Source organism: Crocuta crocuta, unplaced genomic scaffold (assembly GCF_008692635.1).
Source record: "Crocuta crocuta isolate KB4526 unplaced genomic scaffold, BGI_CrCroc_1.0 scaffold408, whole genome shotgun sequence".
NCBI classification, from domain to species: Eukaryota; Metazoa; Chordata; class Mammalia; order Carnivora; family Hyaenidae; genus Crocuta; species Crocuta crocuta.
In genome coordinates this window covers 5,788,714-5,811,508 of record NW_027527444.1, presented here as the reverse complement: position 1 = coordinate 5,811,508, position 22,795 = coordinate 5,788,714, and the positions used below count along the sequence as shown (strand labels likewise).

The 22,795-nt window shown below is 50.5% G+C and overlaps 1 protein-coding gene across 5 annotated transcripts in view; it reads right to left on the bottom strand.

Annotated features, from left to right (window-relative positions):
* The window catches only part of DYNC2I1 (dynein 2 intermediate chain 1), a 76,085-nt gene that overhangs the window by 27,806 nt on the left and 25,484 nt on the right, over window positions 1–22,795 (bottom strand). For all 5 annotated transcript variants that reach the window (XR_013334488.1, XM_077761477.1, XM_077761457.1 and 2 more), the window contains exons 10-21: window positions 22,035–22,137; window positions 19,684–19,813; window positions 17,915–18,026; window positions 17,091–17,176; window positions 15,739–15,868; window positions 13,195–13,367; window positions 12,145–12,307; window positions 7,025–7,138; window positions 6,869–6,930; window positions 6,365–6,416; window positions 3,287–3,347; window positions 134–233 (exon numbers count right to left, since the gene is read on the bottom strand). Coding sequence is in view for 4 of the 5 variants with exons in the window: in XM_077761477.1 (XP_077617603.1) it covers window positions 134–233; window positions 3,287–3,347; window positions 6,365–6,416; window positions 6,869–6,930; window positions 7,025–7,138; window positions 12,145–12,307; window positions 13,195–13,367; window positions 15,739–15,868; window positions 17,091–17,176; window positions 17,915–18,026; window positions 19,684–19,813; window positions 22,035–22,137 (1,286 nt within the window). In the remaining variant the exon portion in view is untranslated. The remainder of the gene's footprint in view (window positions 1–133; window positions 234–3,286; window positions 3,348–6,364; window positions 6,417–6,868; window positions 6,931–7,024; window positions 7,139–12,144; window positions 12,308–13,194; window positions 13,368–15,738; window positions 15,869–17,090; window positions 17,177–17,914; window positions 18,027–19,683; window positions 19,814–22,034; window positions 22,138–22,795) is intronic.

Genomic DNA, 22,795 nt, shown 5'->3' with positions numbered 1-22,795 from the left:
GCAGTTATTCTTGAAACAAGTAAAACAGCATCACAATAAATGCAAACAGTAAGTTAACCTTTAATGAAGGTATTTGGCAAGCAGCCAGGAAAGGAGAATGAGTTACAGAGTAAGATTTGAAACTAGTACTTACCACGTCTGTGCCAACAATGAAGTGACCAGGATCTGAAGGCAGAAACTTCACATTGAGGGTTTGCGTGGCCCCCCAGAATTCACAGTCTTTACGGGAAAGGCTGGGAAGAAACAGAAGGATGAACAGATGAACTGATTCGTCAGGGATGACACCACATAACACATTTACTCCGCGCCGTGTGCCAGCGGACAGAATCGGTGACCCCACGTTTCCTCTGCTGCTCTTTCTCCATTTCCTTCCATGTTCCCTATGAGCTAGACAATTTCTCCAGCTCTTGTCTCTCATTCACTAATTCTTTCTTCAGCTAAGTCTCATCTAGTTAACCATTCACTGACTCTTAAATTTCAGAGATAACAGTTTCTTTCTAGAAATGTCTCTTAGATGCCACCATCATCTCAAGGTCTTGTTTTGCTAAACCTATTTGTTGTACCACAGTAGGTGTTTCCTCATGTTTGCAGTTTTTGTAATTTTTCTCTCTGAACTGCATCCTCTAAGAGCCCCGGGAGCCCAGCTTATGGAAGCGTCTCCCCTCCCCCCCCATAGAAGTGCTGACGATACTGACTCCATCTTGTACACGCCCCCTCTTGGGGCTACACATTCTGGGCCCCTTGGAGATGAGTATCTACACGTTAGAAGTGTATATACTCCCCAGTCGGCCAGGATTGGGGAGGCCTGCTTTGGCTATATCTGCAAATTTGTTAAAGATAACATCGGGTCTCCCTTCCCGGAGCACAGATGGTGCCAGTAGACTGAATTATAGGTTAGCTCGCAGTCAGGTGCGTACAAACTCTCTGAGGTGCGTGTGAACCCTCTGACCTCACCATGATGCCTTTCCACACCTCCCCTCACTCTACATAAGCTGTGGACTACGGTCTGAACCTTGCAGAGAACAGCTGTGCAGCTGCGGATTGTCACCGGCTCAATCCTCCCTGTCAGTTTAGTTACCCTGGATAAAATGCTGTCTGAACTCAGTGAAGTCGCCTTTGTTTCCGAGTCTCAAAGCGCCTTCTCAGCGGGGGGACAGTGCTTCCTCCGCCTCCAACACCGCCCACCGGGCAGCTGTCCCAGAGCCTTGATGCTAAGCCACTGGTCTGAGACTCTGACCCTGCCTTCTCGGTTGACCCCAGACCAGACCTAGAGCTTGGGGTTCTGGGACTTGCATGCTCCCTGATCTCAGCGGGGCTGGGGTGGGGCCTCTGGGGTTTCTCTCTCACTGAAGGGGCGGTGAGTTTGAGCCCTGCACTGGGCTCAATTACAGCTGCCAGCCTCAGGCAAGCCCGATGCATCACTGCTCGGCACAGGCTTGAGCCCCGCAGAGCCAGGAGGCCTGCGCCAGCCTCACCTGATACTCCAGCCTCCACACCACACAAAATCTTGCACACTAACTTCAAGCTCCATTCCTGTCCTGGCACCGTCCTCTTCTTCTCTGGAAAAACTCCCTGTAGTTTATTGTTAGTTTTAACTTGATTCAGCGTCTGTATCTGTAACAGGAAGGGACTCATGGCCACTCTTTCCACCACATCCACTTCTGACTCAGGACTCTGGCCATATTCCACGTTCAAGACTGCAAATGTCACCTGTCAGCCGAAGACTCCTCAGTCTGTGCCTCTAACCAAGGTCCCTGCTGCGCGCTGGCCACCTCCTGGTCATCTCCACAATCACCACGAGCCCAGCCCACCCGAGGCTGGTGGCCAGATCCTGCCCAACTCCTTCATCTTGTGTGCAGTACTGGCAGCTGACACGGACCCCTGGTGAGCGGCAGTTCCCTGAACCTGTCAGTCACCAGGTTTCTTCAGCTCTGCCCCTTTAACAGAAGTCAGTCCTTCCATACGCAAGATGGCCACCTTGCTTCAGACCCTTATCTTCCTTATCAGTCCTGTAACAGCCTCTCGGTCTCCCCAACTCCAGCCTCCCTTCCTCTGTCCAATCTCACACTGCTGCCAAGCCGATCATTCCTAATCACAAATAAGACATGCTACTTACTCACTGCCTTAAAACCCTGTACTGGCTCCCAACCTCCTGCAAGGGAACAGTCTGGACCCTGCAGCATAGCAAACTCTGAGGCCCGGCCAGGGACTCGTCCCCATCTCCTCCAACAGCAACCTACTGGCAGTTCCCTAAATGTGTCCAGTGCTTGTGCCTCTGGGCCTCCCACACACCGCTCCCTCTGATCGAGCACGCTCGTGGTCGACCTCCCATCTCAGTGGACCCCTCTCGAACCCCTGGGGAGGTTCAGGAAGGGCCCCAGGCCCCGAGACAAGCCCAGAACCAAGCAAGAACCTGGGGGTGGTTCTACCACATACTAGGGGACTTTTTAAACATAAGTGACTCCCTGTAATAATTATATTCATACAAATTTATTAATACAACCCAGAGGCGTTCTGGCTGATGGTGAAGAATCAGGCCAAAAAAAATTTTTTTTCAAAGGTAAATTATATGCTATCAGCTGCAGTAAATGACAACAAAAAAAGGTGTTTGGGAAACAAATCAACATGGTATAGAAATACCACAAACAATACTTATACATTTAGTAAGAATTTTTATGTCCTGTTAAGTTACAGGAGTAAAAACAGAAACCAAAATTTCTGAAAACAACTTTCATATTGGTGTTTCTAGTTCCTGAAATGTACCTATTTAACCTCAGAGTTGTATTAAAACTGGATGAAAAGCAGTCAAATAGTACTGGCTTAGAAGATAGAAATTATTCTTTTTAAAGTTTATTTATTTTGAGAGAGAGAGTGCGGAGGAAAGGCAGAGAGAGGGGGAGAGAAAGAGAATCCCAAGCAGGCTCTGCACTGTCAGTGCAGAGTCGGACTCAGGGCTTGACGTCATGAACTGTGAGATCATGACCTGGGCCGAAATCAAGACTCGAATGCTTAACCACTGAGCCACTCAGGCCCCCCTAAGATAGAAATTATTTTAATCAAAGAAGAAAATGTTAGCTCTATACCTAGCAACTGTATTTATTACACTGACTCATTAATATTAAACTAATTGGCAAATAAACTATTTAGCAAATATACAATGTGAAAACTTGGATTTTTCAATGCAAACTTGATGCATTTACTGTCTAACCCCTAATGCTATTTCCTTCTGTGGGAGAGGTTTTAGTGGGATGAAGCGGATGGTGTAGGTCCAGGCGGCGCATCTTACCTGTCATTCAGCTGAATCGTGGCACTGTGCACCAATTTTATCCTCCCTCCAGGTATTAAACCTAAAAATAGGTAAACCATAAATAAATGTACCTCTTAATAAACCAAAATCCAATACAGTTGCTTTGAATCATTTTCCATTGCTCAAGTATCTGGGTTAGGAAGTAACATCAAATCAGGGGCCATGAAGAGTGCTCCCTCCCTGACGTGGCTGAGGCTCCTATAAATTGCCTTATGAGAAAAGGGCTGGTGGAACCAGTCAAGCTTTCCAGTTTTAGATTCAAGAGAATAAAATAATGGCAGGACACTAAGCAAAACAAAAGCAAAATCAAAAACCCCTGAAGTTCCCAGCGGCAGTGCTTTGCTGTCGGGGTCCAGGGGTGGTCTCATGCTCGTCAGGGAAGCCCCCGCACAAATGCAGAGGCACATCCGCAGGCCACCTCTCTGCTGTGGGGCGCACAGGGGCACCCGCCGCTCAATGTCTGCACCCCCTTCCCTGCACCACTGGAGCTTGTCCTTCCCTGGACCCCCAAAGCACTTATGGCCACAACTCTGACCCGTCAGCCATTCATTGGCTTTGCCTCCTTCATCCGTTTCCAATATCCTCCCCATTTTTTGTAATTATTGCAAAGGAGGTAACTAAAACCTCATGTATTTAAAAAAAAAAAAACAAAAAAAACCACCTCATGTATATTGAGACCCAAATTCTGGGCAAGGTACTTCCTAGAACGTAGGGAGTATATAAATCCTAACTATACAAATTCAACTTGCAATAGAAAGGGAGACTGTAATTACGTACGATGGCCTCTGCCACAGTTCCAACTCTGATACGAGAATGTTCAACGCTGCTGTCACAGATTTGAAAACGCCCTCCCTTTTCTCCAGCACGCTGTCTTCCTACAGGAACTCCAGGGCTGAGAGTCTCAGCCCAAATGTGACCTCCCCTGGGGAGTCCTCCCTGACCTGGCTGCTTGGCCCGTTAAGCACTTCTGATCTGGCAGTCACATCACATGCGGTTTGCACACCAACCTCCCCATAAGAGTACACTCCCTGGGGTACCCAAGACAGCACCCAGCCTGTTAAGAGAACCTTTCATCAATGGATGAGGTAAATGCTTAGTCCTAACCATGATTTGAGTTCTCCAACCGGCCACTACTGTCACACACACATATGACAGCTTGGAACCACCCCAAACACTCCTATGGACATTTAATGGCCAGGGCCTTTCCAGCACGGAGTCCTGGCATAATGTCATCCCCTCTTTTCCTAAAAGCAAAGTTGAAACAGGGTCAGGGTTTGGTAAGCGGTCCTGTACACAGAAGGTGTCTTTACATAGCAGCACGTAACAATGAAATACACACTGCCCTACGGTAACTTTGGTGTGCCTTCCATTTTCCTGCAAAGCATCTTTATTCAAGATTTGGCCTCCACAGGCAGATTATGAACTATGGGCAGAGACTCTGTAACTCCTTACTACCATCCAAAGTTCCTAAAAGATACCTTGGTCATGGCATGAGTGCACAACATAGATAGCCTCAAGATGGGCTCCACAGGCTGCAGCATTCTCGGGTCAGGGCAGAAGCCTGGGTGAGCCCAACCGGGAGTCCAGCCCCAACATCAATCCGAGCTGCGGAAGGGCTTGGCCACCTCCCGGATGCTGTCCTGCTCCAACGTTCCAAGACTGTGACCCACCCAAAAGTCTCATACGGGCTCAGTATAATAGTTTCATGATAAGCAGAGAGGATGCTATAAGAAAACCTTGAGAACGTTTACCCTGCCTCAAAATGTTTACTAGTGAAATCAGTGAAATGATTCAGCCTCGTTTTTATGGAAGTTAGAACCCACAGTAACTTCCAAGTACTGCCTGTGACATTCACCATGAGGCCTGCACACAGGGCGTGGGAAGAGATGAGGGTCGGACCCCTGCCGCAGACAGGGCGAAGGGGCCGGCCACTGGGAAGTAGGTGGTTGGAGCTAATGATGTTAGGAGAGGGTCCGGGAGCACGAGACTCAACCGTCTCCTGGTTCCCAAGGTTTGCTGGGAACCAAACGCCATGGTATCGAAAAGAACAAACTGCTGTAGGTACCCCGCTTCTGAGACAGAGCAGGGACCAGGGTCCTCAGTTTTCCAGCCCTGCTTATAGGTGCTGCTTGCCGCCAGAAACTATGCCCGATGCCAGAAGCCACAAGCTCCAAACAAGCCCCCGACCCAGTTTTTGACTGGTTTGCTCCAGTTCAGACTCCGTGCTAACCCTCCAGCACCTAAAAGGGAAGTTCAACTGTGAGAACCAGACCAAACCAGTCTGAGCCAAGATGGACCCCAGCACTGACCTTTCACCAACTTTCGCCCTCATTTTAATACTAAGTCCACACCCAGGGGTGGGGCTTAACATGCTAATTAGACCTGCGGTGTAAGAAGAAGGACGAAGCATGACCTGTAAGTGCAAGAGCGTGGATAAACAATCCCAGCCTGCGTGTTCAGACGGCACCCTTTTCTGGCCGAGGTTTCTTTAAGGCTCTTGTCAGCCCCTCCCGGGGAGCCAGCTGGAGGACCCTGCGTTCAGGCACCTCCCTTTTTGGAGCACAAGCCCCGGTACAGCCTTGCCTGGGATTCCCGGGGGGCCTCTTGTCCGCTTCTACTGCGAAGCGTGCCCGAGGCTGGCTCAGTAAATGCTTGGGCTCCTCCCGCACTAGACGGGCCTCCACCCCACACCCGAGCTGGGTCCTGAGAGCTCCAGGGAGTCTACCGAGGGCACTGACATGTCAAAACCAAAGGGAAGACAGCCCAAATGTGCATTCAAGGATTGAGACTCCTGAGTGAATGGAAGGGCACAGAGAACTCACAGCTCACAGAGCAGAAGGACACAGGCAGAAAGCGATGAGAGAACACCGTCAGCTGCAAGCAGTATGCTTAATCTCACGGGGTGCCAATCCGATGGCTGACAGGGTCATGTGATACAGAATGCTGACGTTCCTTTTTCAGGTAGCTCATTACTTATTTTTCAAAGTGGCTGTCAGTACCTTTAATCTCTATTCGTTCCAGAAAACACTAAAATTAATTTTTGTATTTAATAGTTACCTAAGTCACTTACTGAGCCTGCGACATCTGCCTTCGGTAACTCAACCACCACCTGCAAACAGAGTGTGGAAACGAGCGTCAGTGCGTCAGGATGCGCTCGGGTACCACCTAGCACGGGGCAGCTCTCCTCAGGACAGCGTGTGGTGTTCGGCGTAAACACCCAACGGCTCGCTGCCTCAGAACTGGTATTTAAATGTTAGGAATTCCTTTCTTTGACCTGCTGTCACTTCTCCTCAGTCAGACTGGCCAGCGGCCAGGGCTCTGGGGCGCCCTCCGGGGCCCCCAAGACCACACCCCAGCCGCTTGTCATGCTCCCCCGCGAACCCGTCGGAGGTGTCCCGCCAAGCTAGCCGGGCCCTCGACTTTCCCACCCTACCTAGGCCTATCGCCCACTGGCCACCAGGCACTCAGCACCCCCAGGCCCCCCCCAGACACAACGGCTCAGAGAGCCCGTGCACGCGGCCGGTGCTGCCCTGTGTGCTTGTCTGGGCGTGTCCTACTCACCCACACGTTGAGAACCCCACTCTCATCCAGGGAAGCAATGTGGAATGACAAACCCGACATTTCTAGTGGAAACAAACAGAAGAAATGGCTTGTGAACAAGGAAACCACATTTCATAACTTGACTTAAGGATTTTGTGGAAGTGAAAGATCACACACCTTCTTGAGTAGAAAAGGGGGAAAGCACAAAACTCTGTTTTTTGTAGACAGATGTGGAGATGGGCTCTACGGCTTGAACAGGGCTGCGGTGGTTTACTGAGGTCAGGAGGCCGTCTAAGGTTTAAAGCACACGGGACCACATGTGGGTAGTAAGTCACAAAAATAAAACAGATGTTATGTGGGGTTAAATCCGCCCCAAATACCACAAAACCACACATAAGATGATGTGTGGTCACTGCTTTCAGCACTACCATGAAACAGACCACAGGCCTCAAAACACCCATAAGGAGAGAGAGACATGTGGATTCCAACCAGACACTGGGTTTCTGCGAGTCTATGGGTGTGGAGGGCAGGCGTGAGGTTAAGAGGCTAAGAGGGAGTCAAAGGCAGACAGAAATCAGACAAAGCGGCCGCAGGGAGAAAATCTAACTTCTGGGGCAGGGCCTGGTGGGCCACTCCCCAGGGCAGGGCTGGGCAGGGCTGGAAGGTGAAGCCGAACGGGAGGGACCAACCACAGCGGCACAGGGGGCAGGACACCCTCCCCCGACCCAGAGCCCACCACCCAGTAAAGAAATGACACTTCACAACTAACAGAATAAAGCCCTTTCGACCTAGAATATCCATCTATAGAATGTCCAAGAGTAGGGATCAAAAATCAAGACAAATTCCACTGAGAACTTCTGTAAGAAGAAAATACAAAGTGCAAATCAAAGCAATTGAGGAGATGAAAATTCTCCCGCCCACAAACGAGCACTTAACAGAAGCCCCGAAGTCACCATGTTGCTCCCAAAAGCATTTGGAAGCATACTTAAAGTAAGCAAGCAAATGAACAAAAACACCTGAAATCAGAAACCCAGTACAGAAATGGATAGAAAATAGTAAGAAACCGGGGCACCTGGGTGGCTCAGTCAGTTGAGTGTCCGACTTTACGTCGGGTCATGATCTCACAGTTCTTGAGTTCAAGCCCCGCGTCAGGCTTTGTGCTGACAGCTCAGAGCCTGCAGCCCTCTTCGAGTTCTGTGTCTCCCTCTCTCTCCGCCTCTCTCCCGCTCATGCTCTGTCTCTCTCGCTCTCTCAGAAGTAAACATTAAAAAAAAAGAAAAGAAAATAGCACGAAATAAGATGGGAGCTGGGGCTGAACCCTGGAAAAAAACTGGTGAAGAACAGACAAGGCTCCAGTTCACAGAGCCTGAGGAAAGGGGCAGCCTAGGCACTGCGAGGACCGCATGCTGGGGGGACCCTGCACTGGGGGCCACACCGGGAGGGGCCTGCTCACTGGACAGGACGCCTACTGGGGCTTAGGGGGGAGCACGCTGGCAGGGTCACACACCGGGGGCTGTACCGTAGGGGCTGCTGGAGGGGGTGCTCACTGGGGTGCAACACTGGAGGGAGGGGCCGCGCTGAGGGGGTGGGGGCGTGCACAGCCTGGGTCAGAAGCTCCGTGGTTCTCCCAGCACTGGGAGCTTAGTGAAACTTGCCTGGTTCCAGTGATAATATTTAGTTGGCAAAAGAAAATGAAGGAAGTGTTTTAATGGAGTAACATCTCTGCATATAGTTTAAAAACTTACAGTTTTAATGATTTGAGCCAATTTGGTAGTGAATTCAAGTGCTAATTAGTAACATCAAGAGCAATTAGAAAAAATGCACATTTTTTAATGTTTATTTAGTTTTGAGACAGAGACAGAGCATGAGCAGGGGAGGGGCAGAAAGGGAGACAGAGAATCTGAAGCAGGCCCAGGCTCTGAGCTGTCAGCACAGAGCCCAATGTGGGGCTCGAACCCACAAATAGTGAGATCATGACCTGAGCCAAAGTTGGACGCTTAACCGACTGAGACACCCAAGCGCCCTGAAAAAGTGCACATTTTTAAAAGCTAACTCCTGTAACAGCATCAAACCCATAAGGCACCTATAACTAAAACATTCTCATCAGCAGCAACATTGCCCCCAAAGAGGCAAAAATTGGTTGTCGGGGGACCAAGCAAAATTTTGTATGCATTGTGAAAATGAATAAAGGGACTGGGGAGGCCAGCAGGGGGGGCCACCACTCAGTGTCAGTCACGGGAACAACTGTCTGTTACAGACCCAGCATTAGAACCCTCCACAGAGAGAACCCCAGGTACAGGCCACACCAGGGAAGGTGTGCGCTGCAGCCCCTACAGGAAATCCACTGCTCCTGCAGCTCAGTCAGTGAGACCCCTCATCACCCTGAACCCCTGCTTTCCTGCAACGGACTTCCCTCCAAAACAACATTCCCAACTTCCTTCTTCTCCAAAAACAACGTCCCTCTCCTCTGTTGCACTTGCCCATGGTTCTGCCATAGCTTACGTGTCCTAGGCTGCAACTCTCTGCCTTTCCTGAACAAACTCATCTTTTACTGGTAAAATAACCAGCAGTTTTAAGGCAAACACTATAAAATACAGCAATTTGTATAGTACGTAAACAGATATGCAGCGTGTGTCGTATTAAACTCTCACGGAGGGAGACTGGGCACAGAAAAGGCCACTTGGTTAAGAAATGAGAAGACAAGACACAGCCTGGGAAAAATACCAGCAAATACATCTCTGAGAGAGGACTGTTATCCAAAAAAAGACACTCTTAAAACTCAACAATAAGAAAGCAACAAATCACTGTTAAAAATGTACAAAAGACCCAAAAGGACTCTTCCCCGAAGACGACACACAGTAGCAAAATAGCCTATGAAGAGATTCTGCTCGTCACATGTCATCAGGAAACGTACATTAAAACCATGGCGAGACACCACTACACACCCCTCCGAACGGCTGAAAAGCAGGCAGTACCGTGGGCACCTGGAGCTCACACTTTGCTGGGACTGCAAAACGGTCCACGCAGTGCAGTACAGGCCCCTTGATGCAGGCTCCATCCCAGTCGCCAACAACCGGAATTAAGCAAACGCTCATCACCTGTGGGCGGGTCAACAGCGCGTACGCACAGTGAGGCGTGAATGGCCGGTGCCCACAGCAGCACCGTGACCCGTACATGCAGAACGCTAAGTGAAAGAAGCCAGACTCAAGGATCTACATTCCACACGATTCCATTTATCTGACATCTGGAAAAAGTAGAACTGTGGAGACAGAAAACTGATTAGTGCCTGGTGGCAAAGGGGAGATGGGAAACCAAGTGCAGGTGCAAGACAGGGGCTCCCGGGCAGGAACAGAGAGGAAGACAATGGGGTCTGAGTGTAGACCCTGCCACGAAGTTAGTGTGACCGGGGACATGCTTCTGCTCTCCCTGAGCAGTGGGGAAGTAGGCCAAGACAAGCATTAAACAACCAACGTCCAAAATAATACTGGGGCTACTGAAGAGGTCTCAGAACACAGAGTGCCTACCAAGGGGTGGTGGTTCTGGTGGCTGGGTGTGGTGGTGGTTCTGGTTGGTTGTGGTGGGTGGTTGTGGTAGTTGGTTGTGGTGATGGCTGTGGTAGTTTGTTGTGGTAGTGGTTGTGTAGGGGGTTGTGGTGGGTGGTTGTGGTAGTTGGTTGTGGTGATGGCTGTGGTAGTTTGTTGTGGTAGTGGTTGTGTAGGGGGTTGTGGTGGGTGGTTGTGGTAGTTGGTTGTGGTGATGGCTGTGGTAGTTTGTTGTGGTAGTGGTTGTGTAGGGGGTTGTGGTGGGTGGTTGTGGTAGTTGGTTGTGGTGATGGCTGTGGTAGTTTGTTGTGGTAGTGGTTGTGTAGGGGGTTGTGGTGGGTGGTTGTGGTAGTTGGTTGTGGTGATGGCTGTGGTAGTTTGTTGTGGTAGTGGTTGTGTAGGGGGTTGTGGTGGGTGGTTGTGGTAGTTGGTTGTGGTGATGGCTGTGGTAGTTTGTTGTGGTAGTGGTTGTGTAGGGGGTTGTGGTGGGTGGTTGTGGTAGTTGGTTGTGGTGATGGTTGGCTATTATGGTGAGTGGTTGTGGTAGGTCATTGTGGTAGCTGGTTATGGTGGCCTGCTATGGTGGTTGGTAGAGTGGGTAGCTGTGGTAGTTGGTTGTAGTGGCTGGCTGTTATGGTTGATTATGGTGGTGGTTGGCTGTGGTGGTTGGGGTGGTGGTTGGCTGTGATGGGTGGTTGTTAGGGTGAGTGGTTGTGGTAGTTGGTTGTGGTGGTTGGGTGTTGTGCTTGGCTGTGGTGGTTAACTGTTGTGCTTGGCTGTGGTGGTTGGCTGGGGTGGTTGGTTGGGGTGGTGATTGGTTGGGGTGGTTGGCTGTGGTGGTGGTTGGCTGTGTTACTGGCTGTGGTGGTTGGCTGTGGTGGTTGGTTATGGTGTTGTCTGTGGTGATGGTTGGCTGTGGTGTTGGCTGTGGTGGTTGGTTATGGTGTTGGCTGTGGTGGCTGGCTGTGGCTTCAAAGGCATGGCAGGAAAGATTCATGTTAATCTAAAGATCTTGGCAGATGCAAATGTTCAGGGTTCTTTAATCCCCCACGATGTGAATAATCTGCATGTACTTCAAGCATTAGTGGGGTTAACTAAGCCACGGAACACATACCAATCAATATGCCTTAAACTCATTTAAAGCTAAAAGTTATTTCATTGAGGACTAGAATCCAGAAATTAACAAGAAAAAACATTCCAAGCAACATGGGTGGACCTTGAGGGTGTTCTGCTGAGCGAAATAAGTCAGGCAGAGAAGGACAGATACTATATGTTTGCACGTATAGGAGGATTAGGAGGAACTTAACGGAGGACCATGGGGGAGAAGAAGGGGGGAAATGGTGGGGGAGAGGGAGGGAGGCAAACCATGAGAGCCTCTTGAATGCTGGGAACAAACTGAGGTCTGATGGGGGGGGGGGGGAAGGGGGGAGATGGGCATGGAGGAGGGCACTTGTGGGGATGAGCACCGGGTGTTATATGGAAACCAACTTGACAATAAACTACTTGTAAAAAAATAAATAAAAAGAAAAAAGAAAAAGAAAAAGAAAAAACATTCCAATCATTGTTGGCCACCAGTGAAGCATGGCTTGGGTGGATTTTTGTTTTTACTATTTATCAAATGCTTCTATTGCTCGTAGGTCAGACCCCACCCTCTGGGGCAATCTGGATGAATAAATGCAAAGAAACTACAGATGTTCCTCAAATCTGTCATGGCTTTTCTAGAAGCCACCTGACAGGCAGGTGGGTGTCACTGACCAGTAGAAAACGTTGCTGTCCTGAATGTCCAGAAGCAGTCACCCAGCTTCACATAGTGATGTATCCTGGAGTCTTCTCGCAGGTCCCACACGAGGACTGAGCCGTGCACTGTTCCAGCAAACAGTAAAAAGGCTTTAAAAGGGCTAAAGCAGCAACACGTGACCTGGAACGACACACACAGAAAGCCGTGTCTGAAACCACGAGGCCACAGAAGCCCCAGGCCTCTCCACTGCCCACGCTGCACCGGGGAACCCTCCTCCAGGAGGCTGCGGCTCGCGGGAACAGGCGTGAGTCCTCAGCGTCCCGCGGCTTCGCGGGAACAGCGCCAGGAGGGAAGCAGGGAGGACGAGCCACCCCTGCAGGGCTGGCGGTCACAGACACGGGGCCTCGCACACCACTGGGCACCGCAACCCTCTGCATTCAACCCCAGTAGCGGGCCCAGAACGGCAAAGTTATCTTTTGTCATTTTGTTTATAACCTATATTGTAAAACCTGTCTTTGCAGCCCCAAAGCCTGTCACCTGTAAGTCAGTCTTCTCCACAGCCCTGGGGAGAATCAAGGACCCTGAGGTCAAGGAGCAGACGAACAGGAAAATACAAAAGGGCGGCCTCCCACTGCACCGGCGTGGAGCTCAGCCACAGCCTGCTGATGAGCGGCTGGGAGAGGGAGGAGACCGAGGACTCTGGAAACTTTACACCCATCAAGAAACCCCTAAAATACCCATGACTCAAACAGCGCAAGTTAAAACAGGACACTTCTGGGGTCCCAGAGCCAGGCCGACGGTGGCCGGCATCTTCATCCCCAGGGGACTGCAAGGCTGTGATAACCCCTTCTCTCCAGTCTGGGTTGGTCCTTTAAACTAAGAGTTTCTAGAGTCAAAGCAGAACCACGCGTGGGTCCCGTCGCAGCTGCACATACCTGAGGACAGCCAGGGAGAGAGACACGACCTTCGAAGTCCCTGCGGTCCTGCGTTTCCGTCCCCAACTCCGTGCCCTCCTGCTGCCCGCCCTTCCTCTCGCTGACCTACGACGGACTGTCCCAGAGCCGTACCTTCGACTCACATATGAGGACCTTCTGCGGCCCCGAAGGCTGCCAGATATCCCACACGCACAGCACGTGCCTGCCGTCCAGAGCGGGGGCGAATGCTGCTCCCGGCGGCCCGTGGACGGACACCACCATCTGCCTCTGCACCTGAGAGGCACATAAGCAGGACACTTTTCGATCTGGGGGAAAATGAGAAAAGTATTTCTGAATTTTAGTGTCTGCCAGAATCTGTGTTCAATTAACACACTGAAAATATTCAAATGGGGCACCTGGGGGGCTCAGTCACTTCAGCATCCGACTCTCGATATTGGCTCAGGTCATAAAGCCGCAGCCATGAGATGGAGCCCCACACCCAGCTCTGCACTGAGCGTGGAGCCTGCCTGGGACTCTCTCACTCCCTCCCTCTCTGCCCCTCCCCTGGCTCTGCATGTTCTCTCTCTCAAAACAAACATTTTTTAAAAAAAAATTCAAATACATTTCCCCTTAATGAAGAAACAAACTTAAATCCTTTCAAAGCTGCCTGTGCCTGAAATCTGGGTTTTGACAAGTGGTCACAGCTCGTCCTGAAAAAGGCTCACGCGGGCCTCAAGGTTTTACTAACGTTCAGCGTAGGCCATGCCTTGTCTACTAGCTACTCCCAGAGAACCACCTAGACCTAGAGTCCGGTCACCTCAGCGGGTCCCCTTCAGTCCTTGCTGCGACTCTCGGTGCGTGTGGTCTTCACACAGCGCGGCCGTCTCCCTCAGGAGTGGTGGGCGCGGCCGGGACACTCCCTCTCCTCCCCGGCGTGTTCTCCGTCCCCCTCTGGCAAGAGCACATTCACTTTCTCTCCAACTTTTGTCTGCGTGACCCACCAGGAAGGCAGGACTTCTGTCCACTTGGGCAACAGAAAGTAAGCGCAGGCCAGGGTTGGCCGCGTCCTTCTGTGTCACGTGCGTGAACAGTAAGGACCCGCAAGGAGCACAGACAGGGGCGTAATGTGACCAAGTCCCGGGTTCACAGGTGAGACCACGCCTCACTCTGTCAGCCACCTGTCATCTAGCCCTTGTCCTTCTGCTCTCTCAAAACTCATGTCACTGGAACACAAAACGAGCAAGAGAACCTCCACGCTGTTCACACGGCCAACTCGCGCCCACACACCAGCAGGCCTGCCTGTGAGAACAAGCGTGCCCGTCGTGTGTCTCACACAGGGTTCTAGATGCATCTGTATCACCCAAGCTCCCGCCGGTTTTGTAAAGCTGCTGTCACTCATCAGCTCCCAGAGAAAGTACACCTTGAACTCCCATTTTCCGGGAGGAGGTAGGGTATGGGTGTGGGAATGTGCGTGTTGTGAACACTGCAGATACAGTGATTCACTATTTTTCCAACTCTTACCTTTTAAAAACAAAAAACCCTCAAAGAACATAAGGGTTTTTTTTAAACTAACAATTCCATTTTTGTTAACATGAAACGCAAAGGAACAAATGTGAATCGAAATCTCTCAACAGCAAGCAGGACAGAAGACACACCTGGTGGCCAGCTTCCCACAGGCCTGGGAGGAGCCAGTGAGGCTGGCCGCTGGGCTCCCCGAGCAAAACATGGAGTTTTATTTGCTGTCAGTTAAAACTCTGAATACATTTTTATTCTTTATATAAGGTACACCATTTCTGTGTAAATACAGCACAATGAACGAATTCTTTCATAAGCGGAACAAATATCCTTCCTCTCCTTCCTCACACACACCAGGACCGGGGTGAGGACCACCTCACCAGCCGGGACCAAAGAGAAGTGGTGACCGGCTCAAGAAACAGAAACGTGGCCATGCAAACGCAGCTTGTTCAAGCCACCGAGACGGTCACACGTGTGTGGTGGCACAGGCGTCGTCTGCCCAGCACGTGGGGCCCTGGGCCAGCTGCAGTCTGAGGACAAGGACCTGTGGAAGCACAGGGGGCGGCTCACACCGCTCTCACTGAACACCCCGTGTGCGGCTCCCCAGGGCCCCACTCCAAGAAACCAAGAGAAGCCCAGCAACGGGACTGAAGAGGAAACACGATTTAAAACACACACACAGAGGGGCGCCTGGGAGGCTCAGTGGGTTAAGCGTCCGACTTCGGCTCAGGTCATGATCTCGCGGTTCATGGGTTCAAGCCCCGCGTCGGGCTCTGTGCTGACTGCCAGCTCAGAGCCTGGAGCCTGCTTCAGAGTCTGTGTCTCCCTCTCTCTCTGCCCCTCCCCTGCTCATGCTGTCTGTCTGTCTGTCTCTCTCTCTCTCTCAGAAATAAATAAAAGATTAAAAAAGCTTTTTAAAAAAACACACAGAACTTCAGTTTCCACTTATTTAAATTACGGCCCGCCCCCCTGTTATAACCTTGGGCAAGTGTCCACGTGACGCTAATGCATGGTTAGACGAAAGCAACCTTGCACTTCAGAGTTCGCAGATGCTGAATCTAATCTCGCTGTTCTGTGCTCAGTAATCCCCGTGACACTAGCACAGGATGCCACGGTAAAGATCATTATTCCAACAGTACCGCACAGTCCTAGATGAAAAGCGCATGGAGGGCAGCCCCTTACCCTGGAGGAACGGCAGGCTGGTGTTCAGCTGGGAGGCACTGTCACTGATACACAGGGTGCTGTCCTGTGCTGCAGGGTCCCAGCTGGGCTCGACTGCCACACGGTCCTCTTCAAGCAAAACCGCAATCACCTTTCAAAGACAGTGAACAGTCTCTCGTGACATTTCCAACATATTCATTTCACAGGAAAAAACAAAACACACAAATCATCACCTATGCATCCGTCTCGGAAAACAACTGCTTAACTCCAAGACGTCATAGAAACGCACAGGATGAAAGTTGAAACTATGTTGCCCTTTCTGCACAGTAACAGAAACTGGCAAAGTTCCATTAATGTAGACTCCACAGGAGACCCATTATTTAACGTTAGATGTCATTTTTTATAGTAAACACTATGCTAAAAATAACAGGAGGGAAACGGCTGACCACTCCAGTTTCCTTGTCTAAGAAAGGGGTATGAAGAACGTCGTACACACAGCACACCGTCCTCACGGGGCCGTGGTGAGGACACTCTGCGCAGGAAGTCACTGGAACGGCTCCAACGGGTCATGTGGAGGGTGATGGCGGGTAAGGGGAGACACGACAGAGTCAGGAGAACTGGTGGGACCGCGTGGGAGGATGAGCTGCAGAAGAGGGAGGAGAGCTGGGAGGGCCAGACCGGCCTTGACCCCCGACCAGGCCTGCTCTGTCCTCACTCACCCCTACCCAGCTCAACCCCCTTCTCCTCACCCTGCACGCAATGGCTCTCTTCTCGTAGCTCCCCATGAACTCACCCTAAAATTTAAAATTACAGGGAAGTACGATCGGTCTCATAAAGCAAAGACGCTGCTAACACAGCCCGGGCAGAAAGTGACTGCCATCTGCGCAGATGAAGGATGGGCACAGGCTCACCCACACCCATACCCACGGCTGACACAGACACAGGAGACAACTGAGGAAATACGAGTGACTTCCTTCCTGATGCTTCTGAGGAGTACTGCTACTGCTGATAGTTTTGGGTGCCGCGCCCTGAAGTGAGTCCCCGTGTGGGGACTGTGGTCTGTGCAGAAAGAGCTGGGGCCACCCCCGAGGGAGGAGGGCCTCACATGAGACCACCAGCCATGAGGTGGTAACTACCGACGGACGTGGGCTTCAACAGACCCTTCCGTTCATCTTTATATAGTTAACAAGTTAGGGATTTAATTTTATTTCAAATATCTCAGTGAAGGTCGTGGCAACTTAATGTTATTATCTTGACAAATTAACATTATCATCTGTTTTTCAGTCTATGTTTATTTTAAAATGTAAGCAGCTGACATGCACGTGAGGAGACCCGTCGGGGCTGGGGTGCAACGGGCACAGGGCAGCGCGTACCTGGCAAGCGGCCCGGAGGAAGCGGGACAGCCTGGGCGCGTCCACCTTCGGGGCGGCAGTGTCACAGAGGTCTTCACTCCCGCTCCCTAAAGAGACCAGGCTGCGCTGAACCAACAAACACACCTTAGGATTCAAAGAGTTGTTACAAAGGGATGCTAAGAGCCCTGGAGGGAAAAGTCGAAGAATTTTACGTTGTATTCTCTAGATCTACCGTGATTTTTTCAAACACAACTGCATCTTGTTTTATGGAAAGTCTGTATACAGAATCCTACTTAAATGCAGTAAGGAGACCGGTTAAAGGCATCAAGGTAATCATTCTGTAAGTCTCACGTTCAAGTGTCGTCTTTCCTTACGGCCTGGCTTACCCGAGGAAAGGGAGCGACTGGGCCCCTGGCCACAGGGTTACATCCTGGGAGAGCAGCCGTTACCAAGCAGGACAGCGATTCTTCGGGCCTTCCCTCCGCACTATGTGACAGGCCTGCAGACTGCGCCTAACATGTGACGACAGACTGGCCCCAACTTAGGAGCAGAAAGGGCTCCGAAGCCCATTTAAAAGTGCTTGTTTGGAATGTGGACTCTCCCGATGTTGAGGAATAAAAGTGTTACAAACCCTGGTCAAGACCAGACTAGGCCTCCAGTTCAGCACTAAGGTTCATGGTTCCCAAAAGCTGGAAAAGAATACTGGGTGTTTCCCTCGGCACACACCGGCCACCACACCCAAGTGAAAGGTGTAAGAAGAAAGGGCAAGAAAGGTAACAAACACAATACCAAAAACAATGTAAAGACACTGCACTCTCAGTGGTCAAGAGCGAAGACCTGCTCACCGCCCGACACGGCTGTGCCCTCTCCTGGGTGCTGGGTCCACACTCCCCTGGTCTCTATCTCTTCCGTCTGGATCTCTCTGTCAACATTATCTTCATTGCACTGAACATATGCCTTAAAAAAAAAAAAGATGCCGGAATTAGCACTGGGTCTCCACTTCAGAGCAATTTCTCATTACTGGAAAAACATTAAAATTTTGAAATTTTTAAAAATTAAAAATAATGAGTCTTCTTGCTTTTGTCAAAAGTATCACGGCATCAAGAACAATGTCGCAAAGACCACCTGTGTCTTAAATGTTTCAGTCACACCAGACACTTAGGTACAGGGAGGAGGCACGGGAAGAGGCGCAGAGGTCCCGGGAAGGGAAGGACAGGCATGAGCTGGAGCAAGAACAGCGATAAAAAGGAAGCTACACATTAAGACCCCGGAGCTCAACGTCCTGACTTTGGGGCTGACAGACCGAGAGCTGCGCGGCCCTCCTCCACCCCCGCCCCCGGGAACCGAGACTCTTCACACTGCGGGTGCGTGGAGGGCACAGCCGTCCCCACGGAGAAAGGGTGCTCTAAGTTCCCCAAGTGTCCCAGCCTGTGGGAGGAGTTTCCCAAAGCACCGGAAGTGCGTGAGGGAGCACGCGCAGCAGCCCCAGCCCCTCCTGGAGAGACCAGAGACACCCTGCCCCAAACAGCCCGGGCAGGTCCAGCGGCGGAAGCTGCTCCCACCTGGAGAGTGAACCTTCCCTCTGAGAAACTGCTCTGTGCCTGCTGCTCTCCTCCTGGCCGTCTTCTTTGTTCTTTATTCAAGCACAGATCCCCCCACGTAAGTCTTCTCGCCCAGAACCCAAGGGCCCAGATCTTTGTCCACACACTCCCTCATCCCCACAAAACAATTGACCTTTGGTTTGAAAACAGTGCCACCTGGGGGCGTCTGGGGGTTCAGGCAGTTGGGCATCAGACTCTTGATTTCAGGTCAGGTCATGATCTCAAGGGTTCGTGCAACCGAGCCCCGAAATGGGCTCTGTGCCAACAGCATGGAGCCGCCTTGGGGTTCTCCACCATCCGCCCCTCTCTTCTCACACACGCATATTCTCTCTCAAAATAAGTAAGTAAACTTAAAAAACAAAAAGAAGGAAAATACTGCCACCTAGCCACCAGCATCCTATTTTCTTAGAACATTCTGGCTCTGAAAAATTGAACCTAAACCAGCACCCGCTCGCCGGTGACGCCACCGGGGACAGAAGAAACCCCTGACACCAGCACCCGCTCGCCGGTGACGCCGTCGGGGACACAAGGAACGCCTAAGGGTGATTCCTGACTTCAGACACTTCACAACCTTGCTGGGAGGTGGGACGACTACGTAACTAGCTGTGGGCACTAGTGTGGGCAGGGCGACTCTGGAAGGAGAGAGAGGAATCGGTCCTGAGGGAAGGAGTCACCTAGAGAATGGACGTGGACGATGAGGAGCCCACGGGTAGATGAGAGGAAGNGAGAGAAGCAATAGACGTAATAGTCTGCGTGACTTTTTATAGACCATCTGCAAGTTTGGGAGCACACCCCGTCCCATGTGGGCCATTCGCCCACGCTCTGGAGCCCTGGAGCGTCCGCACAGGCTCCGGGTTAGGGAGAACCACGTGACAAAGGGGTCCCTTCCTCTCGAGCGCATGCCCTCCACACACCACTCCCAAGCTCTCGCGTTCTGAAACAAGACACGCACGGCACAAGTACCCCTTGCTGTACGTTACTTGCATGCTGTCACTTAGGTAATTTGTACCAACCTGCTTGGTATTTTTCCTCCCGAAGCTTCTGATATACATGTCATATTCATTTACTGGTGGTAGATCCAAGAGAGAGAAAGTGAATGAAAAATCCAGGTCAATGAGCCGGAGCAGTTTTGTACTGCGTGTCCTTAAAAGTAAATTGGATACAAGACAGAAGTTAAATTGAATAGTTTACAAAGGGGAGAGTGCAAGGAACCTTACGGTCAGGTGCAGGCAACTGCCGAGGACGAGTTTCTGTGTGGGTGTGAGTCGTTAAAAATAAGACAGTCACAGTACATCAACAACGCGAAAGCAGAACAAACCAAATTCTGTGCACCTGAATGAACACAAAATAAAGTTACAATATGTGCATTCTAGATCTTTCACGGACAGCAATCACTTTACCTCACGAACTGATGTCTCAGCCAGAGGGGTAACCTTCTGCAATGTCACCTGGGCTGTGGCCAGAGCACAGCTGGCCAGGTGTGTCCTGTCCTTTACGCCACTCTTCCAAGATGACTGGACAGGACGCGGCCATGCAGCACATGGCACGGCCCATCGCCCCTCCTGCCCGCAAGGCTGCCAGGACACTGCTGCATGCGGTTCCCTGCGGCCTCCGCCTTCCGGCCGCCCGAACATGGCGTGCCCGTGAACAGTCCCCGTCCCCACTGTCCGGCCCGCTGCAGTACGAGCTCTGTCTGGGCACAGTTTCCTTTCTTTCCTGTGCGGGGATTTCCACACAGCTGCTGCTCAGTCTGCATGTGGTGAACTGCCCTCTGCCACCCGGGCACCTCACGAACGAGACCTGCTCCTTCTTCCTTGTGCACGCATTTTGGGCCTCATCAGTAACTGCCGCCTTCCCAGAACCTTATTCTCTGGCCACTTCCCAAATTATTATCTCTAGTCCCTCATATTTAGTATCATTTCTGAGCTGAAACAATTCATGTAATACATGTGCACAAGGTATCGTAATATGGTTCCATTCCAGGACAAGCTGCCCAACGTCAGGACCACAAAACAAGGGGTGACCTGTACCCACTTAGGGCCCCTCCCTGACACACCCCTAACCCCCACGGTCGTGACAATCACTATACATAAACTGGAAATATTCATGTTCTTGCTTTGTAAAATATGGTATTATCTCACATTTACATATGCCTCAACACCACGCTGTATGGTTCTGATTGTTTCTGAATTTATAAAAGCTATTCTCAACCAGATGTAGTTTCCAAGATTTGAATGAGGTTAAAGGAAAAAACAAACCCTAGCCATAGGGGCAAAAACTGCTATGGGGCGCCTGGGTGGCTCAGTTGGTTAAGCGTCCGACTTCGGCTCAGGTCATGATCTCACAGTTCATGGGTTCAAGCCCCACATCGGGCTTTGTGCTGACAGCTCAGAGCCTGGAGCCTGCTTCCGATTCTGTATCTCCCTCTCTCTCTGCCCTTCCCCCACTCATGCTGTTTCTCTCTGTCTCAATAATAAAATAAAGTAAAATAATTAAATTAAATTTTTAAAAAGCTGCTTTTACTACCTCACTAGGAGGCCCAAAATCTAAGGACAACAAAAATGATGTGAAAACTTATTATTCATGGTTTATTTGTTTATTTAGGAAAGTTTACTGAGTACCTACTAAGACCATGTACTGAGCTACACAGTATGATGGATTTTAAACAGTTTTTAAAAACACATTTAATTTTTACACTTACTCTTAAATCATATTTGAGTTTAATATGATAGACCCTTGAGTTGAGCTACCTCCGCTGACTTTCATTAATTTCTAGTTGTATAGATTTGTAAATGTAAGGTAATTACAAGCTTGGACTGTGATATCTGGTAGCCCTGAGTTCACACCCAGCTCCACTGTTCACCAGATAGTGACCTTGAGCGTCACTCGCCTCATCTACAAAATGGGGCTTCAGGGACGGAAGCAAGCAGTGAGCACACAGGCAGCACAGTGCCTGAGGCAGGGAAGGAAAATCACACCCAATACACGTCACCGCTGGTTATACTCTTAACAGTTTCAGGCTCCTCAGCTTCCTCATCTAAGGAACAACGCACGAGGTGATGTACCCTGAGTGGGAGTGACCCACGGAGAGGCAGAAGGGGCCGGGCCCATTCCACTCAGAGAGCGTGTGGCCGTACCCCGTGCCGGCCAACCTCGGGCAGGGCCCCCGGGAGCCGCAGGAGCACACGGCAGTGCACGCACCTAACTAGGAACATGGTATCTGACCACGGACAAGCGGAGCACAAATTTAAAAATGTACCTAAAGGCAGCAGTGAAAGTAATAAAGAAAAGCTCCACTTTTTTTAAGTATGTTGAAGTATATTAAAATTCCATAATGCCCTTCCCAAATTCCCAAAACACCTACTTTTGCTTAAGGGCCTGAGTCCGGCTCTTCTGACGGCGTGAGGCTGTTGCAAAATCCATGAAAATTCCACAAACAGGGGCTCTGGAAGGGGAACTGTTTGCATCTATACAAAAAAAAGAAAAGCTATTTTGTACAACTGAAATATTTCCTTCATGCAGGACAGGTTCCCTGGCTTCAGAGACCCTGGTTTCGCCACAAACTTGAAGAACATTCTGTATATGAGCACTCGCCGGTTCAGTTTTGCTATCTCTGCAGCAGGTGCAACATGGGAGGATAATAATCACGCGGCCTAACCTTCGCTTGGATGACCACGTCATATTAATTACTAACCATAATTAGCTGTATTAATTACTAATTATTATTTATTCTCTTTAAGTGACTCTAAAATATTGACTCCTACTCTTACGAGTGACTTGATCACGTGGAGATGCCAAGAATTCTCGAGCTGACACATTTCTAATTTTGCACAGAAAAACCCTGAGAAAGAAGGGCTCACTTGGTGCTCTTTTTTTTTTTTAACATTATTTTTGAGAGACAGAGAGAGACAGAGCATGAGCAGGGGAGGGCCAGAGAGAGAGGGAGATAGAATGTGAAGCAGGCTCCAGGCTCTGAGCTGTTTGTCAGCAGAGAGCCGACACAGGGCTCGAACCCGTGAACGGTGAGATCATGATCTGAGCTGAAGTCGGATGCTTAACCGACTGAGTCACCCAGGTGCCCCTCACTTGGTGCTCTTGAAGCCGGTCTGGTGGGCATGTTCCTGA